This window comes from Engraulis encrasicolus, chromosome 24 (genome assembly GCF_034702125.1).
Source record: "Engraulis encrasicolus isolate BLACKSEA-1 chromosome 24, IST_EnEncr_1.0, whole genome shotgun sequence".
Taxonomy (NCBI): Eukaryota; Metazoa; Chordata; class Actinopteri; order Clupeiformes; family Engraulidae; genus Engraulis; species Engraulis encrasicolus.
The window spans coordinates 22,424,519-22,437,018 of record NC_085880.1 but is presented as its reverse complement, the minus strand read 5'-3'; the positions used below and the strand labels follow the sequence as shown (position 1 = coordinate 22,437,018).

The 12,500-nt window shown below is 43.6% G+C and overlaps 2 protein-coding genes across 2 annotated transcripts in view; one reads left to right on the top strand and one right to left on the bottom strand.

Moving 5' to 3' along the window:
• Window positions 1-3,636, top strand: part of shtn1 (shootin 1) — a 40,219-nt gene extending 36,583 nt beyond the window's left edge. The window contains exon 17 of the mRNA XM_063191068.1: window positions 3,424-3,636. Coding sequence (XP_063047138.1) covers window positions 3,424-3,425 — 2 coding nt within the window. The 3' untranslated portion in view covers window positions 3,426-3,636. The remainder of the gene's footprint in view (window positions 1-3,423) is intronic.
• Window positions 3,637-3,725: 89 nt separating this feature from the next.
• Window positions 3,726-12,500, bottom strand: part of eno4 (enolase 4) — a 25,522-nt gene continuing 16,747 nt past the window's right edge. Inside the window, exons 8-13 of the mRNA XM_063191067.1 lie at window positions 10,623-10,787; window positions 9,236-9,361; window positions 7,931-8,126; window positions 5,062-5,123; window positions 4,608-4,725; window positions 3,726-4,173 (exon numbers count right to left, since the gene is read on the bottom strand). Of these exons, the coding sequence (XP_063047137.1) occupies window positions 4,094-4,173; window positions 4,608-4,725; window positions 5,062-5,123; window positions 7,931-8,126; window positions 9,236-9,361; window positions 10,623-10,787 (747 nt within the window). The 3' untranslated portion in view covers window positions 3,726-4,093. The remainder of the gene's footprint in view (window positions 4,174-4,607; window positions 4,726-5,061; window positions 5,124-7,930; window positions 8,127-9,235; window positions 9,362-10,622; window positions 10,788-12,500) is intronic.

Sequence of the window (12,500 nt, the reverse complement as noted above, 5' to 3'; positions counted from 1 at the left end):
ATTAATCCTTCTTATAATCTCTATAGACATATGAATCGTCCTGTTCTCAAGCAGTTGAGAATGTAGACTGTGCCGTGGCAGTAAAAGACGCAGAGGCCTACTGGTGACAAATGCGTGTATAATAAGTGCACGCAGGATGTTTAGGGAATTGACTGGATTTGAGTTCGTGACGATGAATAGCTGGTCCAATTTGGCCCAATTTTTTTTTTAAAGGTGTTTTTAAAAAGCTGACATCAAGCTTTTTGTATATGTGAGATATGTACACCACAAAAAATAATGACTGCCAGATCAAACTATTGATTTAGAAATAGCTATGCTATTTTGAAAAAATCTTTTCATATATTATGGATGTTTTTGCGTGTGTGTGTGTGTGTGTGTGTGTGTGTGTGTGTGTGTGTGTGTGTGTGTGTGTGTGTGTGTGTGTGTGTGTGTGTGTGTGTGTTTGTTTGTTTAGAATGTCTGCTTTGACACCGGGTAAGTGGCAGGCATTGATTGACATACGGTAAACACACGCGTCAATCATGTGCAATTACCTCTGTGTGTCATGCTGGGTTTTCTCTTTTACACGCATCCCTCTATTCTTCCAAAATTGGACTCTTTTTCTCTACCAATCCCTTTCCCTCGCTCCCTGTCTCCTTCCATCCCGGCCTCTCAGTCACTCCAGAATATCCCTCTATTTCTCTCTCTCTCTCTCTCTCTCTCTCTCTCTCTCTCTCTCTCTCTCTCTCTCTCTCTCTCTCCCCTCCTCTCCTCTCTCTCTCTCTCTCTCTCTCTCTCTCTCTCTCTCTCTCTCTCTCTGCTGCATGTCTTTAACCCCATATCTCTTTCGCTGCCAGGCTGGTGTTGCTAAAGCAGTCGCTGCACAATGGGACACTTTGTGTCTTTCACCCTCTTCTTTTCTGAAGGATCTCCAATTAGGATGGGGCTTTTTAGTGCGTGTTTGTGTGTGTGTGTGTGTGTGTGTGTGTGTGTGTGTGTGTGTGTGTGTGTGTGTGTGTGTGTGTGAGAGAGAGAGAGAGAGAGAGAGAGAGAGAGAGAGAGAGAGAGAGAGAGAGAGAGAGAGAGAGAGAGAGATGGGGGTGTGTTTGTATGTATGTGTGGTGAAACACTTCATTTAGCCTATTTTGTTAGTCATTTTGTTTATTTTCCAAACAGAGTGATTGCCTGGTGGGGATCCAAAGACAGGGGGTGGGCTGCTGTGTTTGTTTGTGTGTGTGTGTGAGAGAGAGCGTGCAACAGAGTGTTACTGTGTGTGTGTGTGTGTGTGTGTGTGTGTGTGTTGATGGAGGGGGGGGGTGAGAGGACGAGACAGAGAGAGAGAGGGCTGTATGTGTTTTTTTGGGGGGATAAATCTACCCCTCTCTTCCGTGCTTCATGTTTTCACTGATTGGAGCTTTTCAGCTGTCCATCTTCCCTCCCTCTCTCTCTCCATTCCGTCCTGTCTTAAAACATACCTCGCCCACCCTCATCTCTTTGTCCCACCGTCCTGTGTGTGTGTCCATCCTGTGTCGTTAGTGTCTGTGTGTGTGTGTGTGTGAGAGAGAGAGAGAGAGAGAGAGAGAGAGAGAGAGAGAGAGAGAGAGAGAGAGAGAGAGAGAGAGAATGTATATGTTTATACGTTATGTCCAGGTGTCATTCTCTATCCCTTCTTCCATGTTTCTCCATCTTCCTTATGCCTTTCTCTCTTATGGTAATCTCTGCCTGCCTATGTGTGTGTGTGTGTGTGTGTTTGTGTATGTTCTCTATTCTTTTGTATCTGTGCATGTGTGTCTGCGCGCGCTCGTGTGTGTGTGTGTGTGTGTGTGTGTGTGTGTGTGTGTGTGTGTGTGTGTGTGTGTGTGTGTGTGTGTGTGTGTGTGTGTGTGTGTGTTTGGGTTTTCACTGACAAGATATCTAATTTTGTCTGACAATTTAATTCTTTTAGGTGACAGGTTCCAACAAAGAAACGCGTGCATTAATACAGACACAATACACACGCAAGCGCGCGCACACACACACGCACACACATGCACACACACACATGCACACTGGTGTGAAGTTCTTAGTCGGATGTCTCCAGCAATGGATGTGCACTAGACGAGTGTAACTAGTTTGACCAATGTATTGTATCTGAGTCGTGTGAACAAATCAGGTCAATACTGAGTTGAGAGCGGTAGGAAGACTGCGGAAGAGAACACATACACAAACTGGGTGCACATATTACTTTGTATATGCACACACACATGTGCACACGCGCACACGCACACACACACACACACACACACACACACACACACACACACACACACACACACACACACACACACACACACACACACACACCCAGTGTTGAGGTGTCAGCTGTGGGTGGCTGCGTTTCTCCTGTGTGCAGTGAAGTGATTGCCTCCGTTTGGACTTAAGTCCATCTGCTGGAGCCGCACTACAGGATGTGAAACACCAGCCAAGGATTCCTCACAATACGCCGGCTTGTTAGGTTAAGCCAAGTCCTGGGCAAGCAAGCATACACACATTACACACACACACACAGACACAAGCACCCCCTTACACACACACACACACATACAGACGCACACACACACACACGCACACGGACATCTCCTGCATCCATGAATGCACACAGTATCCACAATATTCACTTTCAGAAGCATGCAGACAAGGAAATAAATGTATACATGCAGTTGCACACGTTGAATACATAATGCCTCAAAACGACAATATTGTTTTTAGCTGTTTACTGTTCGACGGCAGTATAGTAACAAATACGTAAAAGTGTGTAACAATATGTAACACAAGGTTATATAATACACATTACAAAAAAAGAGTTATCGCACACCAATTAAGTCTTTTTTTATCCTGGCTTCTTGTGCAGGCAAATGTCAAAGTATTTAAGAAAATGACACAAAACAAAACATGGAGCTGAGTTTGCATCATTTTCTTTATTATATATTACAAATAGCCACATTTAGATTTCAGAAAAAAATAAAATGTTACAAAATATAATAATCTTGTTCCTTGTAATGTGTTTCAGATGGTCATTGTAGTAGCTCTTTCTATCTGTCCCTTTTCCCCTTCCGCTCTCTCCCCCCCTATCTCTCTCTCTCTCTCTCTCTCTCACACACACACACACACACACACACACACACACACACACACACACACACACACACACACACACACATACACGCACAAATGATAGTTGAAACTGTGATAAAAAATTACTTTTGAAAACCAAGCAATATAACAAAGAGCATTTGCACTGCCAAAATATAAACTATGGGGTGGCTGGGGGTAAGTGTGTGTGGACGCGTTTAAGTGTTTGTAGACGAGTATGTGTGTGTGTGTGCGCATCATGTGCGCGCGTGTGCCCACCCCGCACTCATTTTTCGTACTTATTCTCCTCATTGTGTGTGTCACCTGCTGTAGGACGCTGGGGTTGAAAAGAAAAAGAGGATGACCATAAAGCCAAAGAATGGGAGAGAGAGACTGACAGCAACATCGACAGAGAAAAAGACTGAGGGAGAGAGAGAGAGAGAGGAAGAGCATCAACGAAAGAGAGGAAGAAAAGAACAGCAAGAGGTTGCTTACTGAGCCACACACACACACCACACCAGCGGAGACCAACAACGCTGACAGGACATCCATTTCTTTGCTGTTTTTCACGGCGACACAAATTCACAATGGCTGACCATCGCCATACAGTTCATTTGAAAAAAAAAGCACTTCAATTATGTGATGACATTTTTTTTATTCCGTTTTCAATGTGTTAATTTATTTTAAATAATTTTAAATTAAGTTCAACTAAACAAAAAATATTTCTTTAAGAATTTTTCTTTTGTATTACTTAAGCAAAATGTATGTGTTTTTGTGTGTATTTGTAGGAAAACATAAATCCATAAAATGCATGCAGCTAGTATTTTCAGTTTGTAGAAAATGATAACATGGGCTTGCATGAATTCTGTCCAAACAATAATTACTAGATGATAATAACATATTATTTAGTGTGTGTGCGCGCGCGCGCGCGTGTGTGTGTGTGCGTTTGTGTGTGTGTGAGAGAGGGAGAGAAAGGGAGAGAGAGAGAGAGAGAGAAGTGTGTTCACTCCGTCGTCTCTGTGGAGTCTGGCGTGACAGGTCTGTCAGGGATAGGAAACAAAGGCAGCGCCAACCGATTTGACCCTGTAACACATTGATGGAAAAATAAAAAAATGAATATTATCACAGATACACATTGACACATGAACACTTCACCTCACCTGTAATATAGCTTTAGAAGTGTGAAACAAGCCGGCATGGTTTTAATACCCTGTGTATGCCATCAAAAACATCCAGTCACTCTTGTTCTCATAAATGTTTTTTTATTGAATCTAATTTCCTTTTCTTTTCTACACTGCTTATAAGCCTGTTCTCTGCTCACAGTCATCTCAAGGGGGTCAAGACTCAAAGCCTCACCAAGAGAGAAAAGCCTCACTATCACCGTCTATGTCTTTTACATTATTGCATTATGTTTATATTGCTTTCCCCACTGACGTTGCTGTTCTCAACACTGGATGGAGCATACAGCACGTGTATGGAGGGGGGGTGACAGTGAAGTGACAGCAGGGTGAGTTTACCCAGAATGCCTTGCTTGGCCAGCTCCTCCTCCACTGCCAGGAGACGGTTGTAGCGGCCCATATGAACTCCACCCCTCACACCGCCCAGCCGCACCAACTTCACACCCAGACCCACGGCCTGCCGAGAGAGGAGAACACACACACACGCACGCACACACACTTGTTTGTACGTATTTGAAGAATGCATTCATGAAAAACAAAGGAAAGGTAAAAAATACTAACTACACGCACTAGCACACTCACAAGCACGCACACGTACAGATCCAGTGCAAACACATGCACACAAAACACTCTTTCTGCTTTCATGATGTCCGTTTCCTGAACCAGGTATGCGCAGACTTTCCATTTGAATGACAGGCACAGAAAGAAAAGACAGCTTAGCCAGTTCAGAGACCGACACACACAGGCTGACATTTATCACTAAATAATAATAATAATAATAAAAACATCTTACCAAATCTGCTGGATAGTCATCATATGACAGGGAGCCAGACTGTTCCAGAATAATGGCGGCACCTGAGGAACAACACACACACACACACGGAAGAAGTTTAGGTGGTGACGTCTGTTCTGTGTGGAGAGTGGAAGATTAGAGGCATTATATTGACTATTTAGGAACATCAACGGATCTTTTGCATCATAAGTTGGAATGAAGTGCATTCATGAATTCCTATGAATCAATTTTTTTATTATTATTATTTCTTCACACCATTATTTACCTTCAATTTCTTGTGACAGACAAGGTAAATCGGCATGGAGAAAAGGGTCCCAAAGTGAAGCTAAGTCTAAGCTTTTAAAACAGGGCCCAGTATACAAAGAATAAGTGACATAAGATAAGTTTTGCAACAAAGATGCAAAGGCATACAGTATACACAGCAATTACTTGGATCAGCATTCAGTCATCACCAGCAGTGCATACATACACCTCCACACATATTTACTTTGGGGTACAGTGGAGTTTTATTGTCTATTTGATATGGATTTGATTGGATGAATGGATAGGTTGTATTTTAAAACAACATTAAAACAGTTTTTTATATTTTACTTTAAAAGCCCTTCTAGGGACGGGCATTGGAAATTAGCCTATGGCTACAAATGCTATGATACTTATCTGTTAGGTTGTTGTACAGCCTACATGATGTGTATTTGTCCCTACTCAAATAAACCATAACTGAACTGAACTGATATCTACGTACACAGGGCACTGGGCACAAAAACAGCCCGGGTAATTTCGGCATAGACCAGCGCCCTGCTTTTCTACAATATGACTATTGCCCCTGAGGAGTGTCGGCCCAGTGGGAAAATGCCCAGTATGCCATATTACCAGTCCAGTCCTGTACATACATACATAGGCCATAGGGAATTTACAATGTCATGATTCGTGCAGCAGGAGGAGCTACAGTAATTGCGTGTAACTAATTTACAGCACTATTCACGACAAGCATGTGTCTTGCACACTCACACACACACATACACACACACACACACACACACACACAAACACACACATGTCTCCTGCATCCATGAATGCACGCCACATCACCAATACACACTTTCGCAAGTGCAAAACCACAGGCACAGGTATGTTCACAATTACAGTTTAGCAAGCCTATGATTGTGTGCAATATTCTTGCCATTTTCCTGGACAATACTAAGCAATTTTGGCTCTGATTTGGTGCTTGTCTGTGTCTAAATGACTCTTTCACTGATGGGGCACATGCTGGTGGGACTTTCACAGGAGAAAAAACCTCACATGTGGGTAGATTTTACAGCCCTATTATTTGTTTTTTATGAAAGAACAATATTTGAGATGGTGCTACAGTGTGTGTGTGCGTGGAGCTACAGTGTGTGTGCGTGCGTATGAGAATGAGAAAGAGAGAGTCAGAGTGAGTCTATATATCTTCACACGTTTGAATGTTATACCGTAGATTCCTTTTTGTGATCAGAAAAGATGTAAAGGCATAACTGGTGAGATTTACATCCATTTTATTGATAATTGATAAGCGAACCGAAGAGTGAGTAAAGACTAACCCACTACATTAGCCCCTGAACAATATGTCATCTGATTACGATTTGACATCTTTTTAAGCTTATACATGCCATGTGAATTTGTTTGGAACCACCAGGGATTTTTAGTTCGGTGGGTATTGGGTTTTGATCGTGGGGGTACCAAAACCCCCCGTAATCCTAACTCCATTCTTCCCACACAGGCCAGACAGAGGCACCTCAGCGACGGTAGACACGCCAGGTCGGCCTCTTGCCCCCTAATGTGCACTTGTGAGCGAACACTTTCTTCAGGTGAATGCGTGTGTAAGATCAACAGGACGTCAGGTTCAGGTTTCTAAGTGCTTTCAGGGGCTTTCATCTGCTTCTGCTGTGGCCCGGCACTCAGCGACAAGTAGGGGACTTCAAATGGCAGGGTGCAGAGGAGCAAGGATGTGGTTAAGGAAGCAAAAGCGTAGTGCAAAGTCTTAGGGGCTGTGTCCAACAAACCCCCCTTTTTTTCTTCTCTTGCCACCTGCCTCCACAGTCTTCCATGTATTTTTTTCAAAGCACTCCCCGAGTGGCCCAGGCCAATACTACTGCTACTTTACTAAAAACATCATGGGGTAAAGTTAGCTGTTAGCACACTCGATTAACACCAACACGTAGTTGTTGCCCTTTATAACTTTTGGTTTTTAAAAATACTTTAATGTCCTTGTTTATTTTGTCTGTGTTTTCTTTTCTTTTTGAATATATTTTTAGGGGCTTTTATGCCTTTATTTGATAGAACAGTCTGAGATGGTGACAGGAAGCGAGCGGGACAGAGGAGAGGCGGAGTGGGATCGGGAAATGACCTCGGCCGGACTCGAACCGTGTCCCCGTGGGCATGCAAGCCCAAATGTGGGGGGCTTAGTGCGTTGCGCCACAGCGCCCCCCTATCTGTGTTTTCAATCAATGTAAAAAGAACACTGAATGCATTTGCACACACTTGCAGTTCATGACGAGGCGTCTGTAAACACTGATGTCCATAGGGAATGCCTGTTAGCACCATAAATGTGTAGTTTTTTTTCCTCACATTTTTGTACATAGACAACAAGTACCGCACATTCCCACACCTACAGGATATATAGAAAACATACAAAATGGTTCATATTGATACAAATATTATATGGCACATACACATTATAAGTGCTTTCTTGTTTGACCCATGCTATAAAATTAGCCCATTTTCCATATTTTATAATACTTACATGGACTTACATTTTTTTTTTAGTGAGTAGTGAGTCGAGTTCACATAAACACCAGAACTAGCCAAAGTGCTTCTGAAGTCAACCTCTCACCTTGTTCCCCCGAGGTGGTATGCAGAAGGTCACTGATGGTGGTCTCGTTCACGTGTTTCAGGACGACTCCTGCCACCCCAAATGGCAGTTTCTCGTTGCCGTAGTTACGTGGGCAAAAACCAAAACCGGCGTCAGCAATCAGAACACAGGCGTGACCTGTCAGCCCATAGTTCAGCTTGTCCCACTGCTCAGCGTCCTGTACGTACACACACACACACACACACACACACACACACACACACACACACTCTCAGTGTATTGTGCCATGCTTGCTTGTGAGCATTTTATAACACATAGCATACTGTGCACCCGCACACAATGAAACCATAAGACCACATATATAATAGTGAGCACACACACATACAATAAAAAGAGAACATATCTGCCATTTACAGCAACTGCACTGTAGTAAATGACGTTGATGAAGTGCACTATGTGTCATGGTAGAGAGAAATAACGATTTTTGCTGTTATTTGCTGATATTTGAGCTTTGCTGATGCTAACATTTCAGATTTGCAGATGCTGATATTTGCGATTTGTAGCTGCTGATATGTGTGTCTGATATCAAGTTGTCAAACAGATAACAACAGTAATTGCATGATGGGTTGCATTGCGGTTGAATGTACTGTATGTGTGTGTGTTGAGGGCAGCCATGGCTCAATGGTAAGAGCGCTGGTCTTTAGATCAGAGGGTAGCAGGTTCAAATCCCGCCCTCACCAGCACCTTTGTCCATGGCTGAGGTGCCCTTGAGCAAGGCACCTAACCCGATATTGCTCCAGGGCCTGTAACCAATACCCTATACCTACTAAATAACTGTAAGTCGCTTTGGATAAAGAGCGTCAGCTAACTGTAATGTAATGTGATGATGATGTTCCACTGTGACTCGGCATGGTAGTTATGGTGAAACTAGTCAAACTGGTACCTCCCATCCTTTACTGTTCTTTGGGGCCTTGTGATGCGAGGCAAGATGTCAATGGTGATCAAAGTTTTATTCAATATCTCGCAAAAGCACAGTTTAAATGTCATTTTCTCGTTTGCAAAAAGTTGCTCTGCCTCTGCTGACAGTGTGGAAACTTTAGTCTTTTCCAGAGGTGTCAAAAGTAAAAGTAAAAATAAAAAAGAAACACTGTTTCCTTTCAACACAGGTAACTTGGCATAGTAACCAGTAGACGTGTGTGTGCGTGTGTGTGTGTGTGTGTGTGTGTGTGTGTGTGTGTGCGCATGTGTGTGTGTGTGTGTGTGTGTGTGTGTGTGTGTGTGTGTGTGTGTGTGTGTGTGTGTGTGTGTGTGTCTTTGACCTCTGACCTCTTTCCTGAAGGGGTCGATGAGGGCAGCGATGCCCGGGTACTTGCTGACCAGAGACTCATACAGCTCCACCAGCTCATCCGGAGACTTCATGGTCCCCATCACCACCTCGTACTTCCCTTTCGACTACACCGGGACAAACACATAGGCGTACAGGGGAAAACACACAGACAAGGGAAAACATGCATTAAAAACTAATACATAAAACATAAGTAATGAAAAACAATTTATTTTGCTCTGTAACCATTTTGATCTGTATATCTTGCACAGGCAATGACTGTCATCACCTCAAACTGGTCTTTTGACTAAAGTAACACGTGTATTCACACAGACACGCACGCACACGCACACGTACACACACACAGACACGCACGCACACGCACACGTACACACACACACACACACACACACACACACTGGATAAACTCTGGATAACATCTTCCATTCAACAGCAGAATACACTGGCCATATAGCACACATAGCACAGTAGGACTGCCCCAGAGAAGTGGTCCTTTCACTGACACGTGACACTGGACTGTATATACAATATAGACTTCATACTGTGTGGACCACCACATACTGTGTTACTGTGGCCCCAGGTGGCCCACTATTGCTTGATAATTGGTGTGTACCATGTTTGAATGTGGGCCTATAGCAAATTTGGGCAATTATTTTGGCCTTAGGGCCACATTGTATTTTGACTATGGACCGACGGGCCAGATGTCCCAGGCAACTTGCCCATATCACCAATAACAAATATACACTGACATAGCTAGTTGACACATACAGTAGCCTATGTACTTTGCTATTCTCAAACTCACCAGACCCCTGTCTTGGGTCATTTTAAGAATGTTGGGTGAGAGTGTCACTGTGTTTTTAATTGTCTTTCTTTTAAAGGTGCACTGTGTAATATTTCCAGAATTCATGCTCATTCAAAATGTTAATGTTTTCATGAATAGTTACCACCACCACTATAGCATTCCAAGTAATCAGTAGCCTCTTACTGCAGATGGGGTCGCCGGCGGGCCTATTCACTATTTGCTGAAAATACTCAACTACATCATAACAACATTGCTATGACAGCACCGAGAGGCTTAAGTAACAGATTAAGACATAGCCATTACAATGTTGGTGACAGTAAGGTTATAACATGGGCTCTGCGCAAAGGGGTTAAGACATGACGCACACCAGGCCTTAGTTTGCCCACCTCTGACGCTCAAGTACACCCTTACAGAGGAAAGGGCCAGTCTAGTTCTGTCTTTACTAAGTGGGTGGTCTTACCGTACGTACAGTAAGACAGCCGGGGGTTAAGCCAAGTTGAGGCGAGTAGCGTTACTGTAGGGGGCCCTGAGATGGCTGTTGGGCCTGTATAGTAGTAGTTACTCACGTAGTCCATGAGGCGGTGGGCAGAGCAGTGCAGGGCGAAGTAGAGGTCGGTGCCCGGGGTCAGCTGCAGGTTGCAGCAGGCCTCCATCAGCAGGTCCAGAGGCTGCTCCATGCGATCAAACGCCACCACCATCGCACCCGCCTCCGTCACGGGGAACACCATGGACTGGGAGACACGTGAGGGAACACGTGTTATGTTGATAAAAAAAGAATGATATGTTGAAAAAAAGAAACATGAATGGTACTGTGGTGCACTTGCTCATTGCATTAAATCAGATGGAAGTGAAACGGGAAACGTGTTATTAAAGATGCACTTTGTAATAGTTTTAGTGATTTATTTCCAGAATTCATGCAGCCCATTCACAAATTTCACCATTTTCACAAATACTTACCACCACCATCAAATTCTACGTGTTCATTATAACTAGGAAAATTGCACTTTTCATACAAGAAAAGGTGGATCTTCTTCATGTCCGCCATTTTGAATTTTCAGAAATAGACGTTTTTAGCTGCAAAACTGTACTTTGTGTTATGCCTTTAACTAAGGTGCTCATTCCATCGCATTAAACCAGATGAGCGTTTCAATACAAAGTGACTTGCAGTAGAGGATACAAATCGAGAGATGACACAAATCAAAGAGAGTATCCAAAAGGTTGCTAGAAGTTACATAGGGATGTATGTTATGATGAAAAGTGCTGCTGGAAAACAAAGTGCTTGTGTGCCATGTGGAGAGGGATGACCCTACTCAGAGTGCAACTGTTGGCTTGTTCTAACATCGTGTGGCAAAAGGGAGCAGTTTTCCACCATCGACCAAGGGACTCTGATGTCACCTCGGCCTGCGCCATGCCCTAGTCCTTTCCCTGTGTCTCCCTCCCTCTCCTATCCTGCCAGATCTATAGTGTCGTTGGATGGCATGGTGACAGCACATATTTGGGCATGACTAGCATGAGCTTACCCAACAGGCTGCAAAACACTACACATGCTCCACATCTGTTCTACGGCACTAATGAAGAAGTAGCCTTCTTGTAGTGTGCTTCAGTGCATTTGCCTTTCATATATTGCTCTTCAAACGTACTCCAGGCCACTTATTGGCCCCAACTGAAGCCACTCGTGCGGTGTGTAAGAGGTTAATGCTGCCGTGAAGGCCCTTTGCTAGTCGCTGCTAGTACTCCAGACCCCTCCCTGCCCTGCCGGGTTCATGTTTGTGCCGGGACCCAGTCACTACTCAAAAGAAAAACCAAAACCAAAAAAATAGTGCCACTAAAGGTACCGGTGTCGATTCGGAATATAAGAGGATCACTTTTAGGATGACCACATTGCCTAGCAAAACCAGGAACTGCAGTTTCCAGTTTTGACAGGATATTGACATCAACACAGCGTTATAAATTTGCTGTTAACAGAATGGCAATTACCAAGTCGTAGTGCATTTCTAAAGGCCTTGGGTTATATCATAGGAGTGTAGTACTAAGGTAGTTAAAGTGTTTATGAAACGAAAACAAAGTAAAGGAATTTGACCATTTCCAGGACAGATTCTGAAAGTTCTAAGCCTTGTGAATAAAATGGGAAATTTTCTGGGTGCTATTTTGTCCTAAAAGTCATGTTAAAACGTTCCCAAAAAGTGTTTTTTTGGTGACATGCAAATTTTATGCAAATGATATGCGTGACATAGAAGGGGTGAGTTCACCTCATTCCACCTTGTTCAGATCAATGGCGGCTAGTACCAAAACAAAGCGCAGTGTCAAGCAGTGTGTTGCTGGAGGGCCGAACGGTGCCAGCTGCAAAAATGGCTACTTGACAGAAGGAATATCTTTGCACAAGTTCCCTTCTGTGAAGAATGATGGAACTGTGGCCGACAAGGAGAAGGCTAAATCAAGCTAGG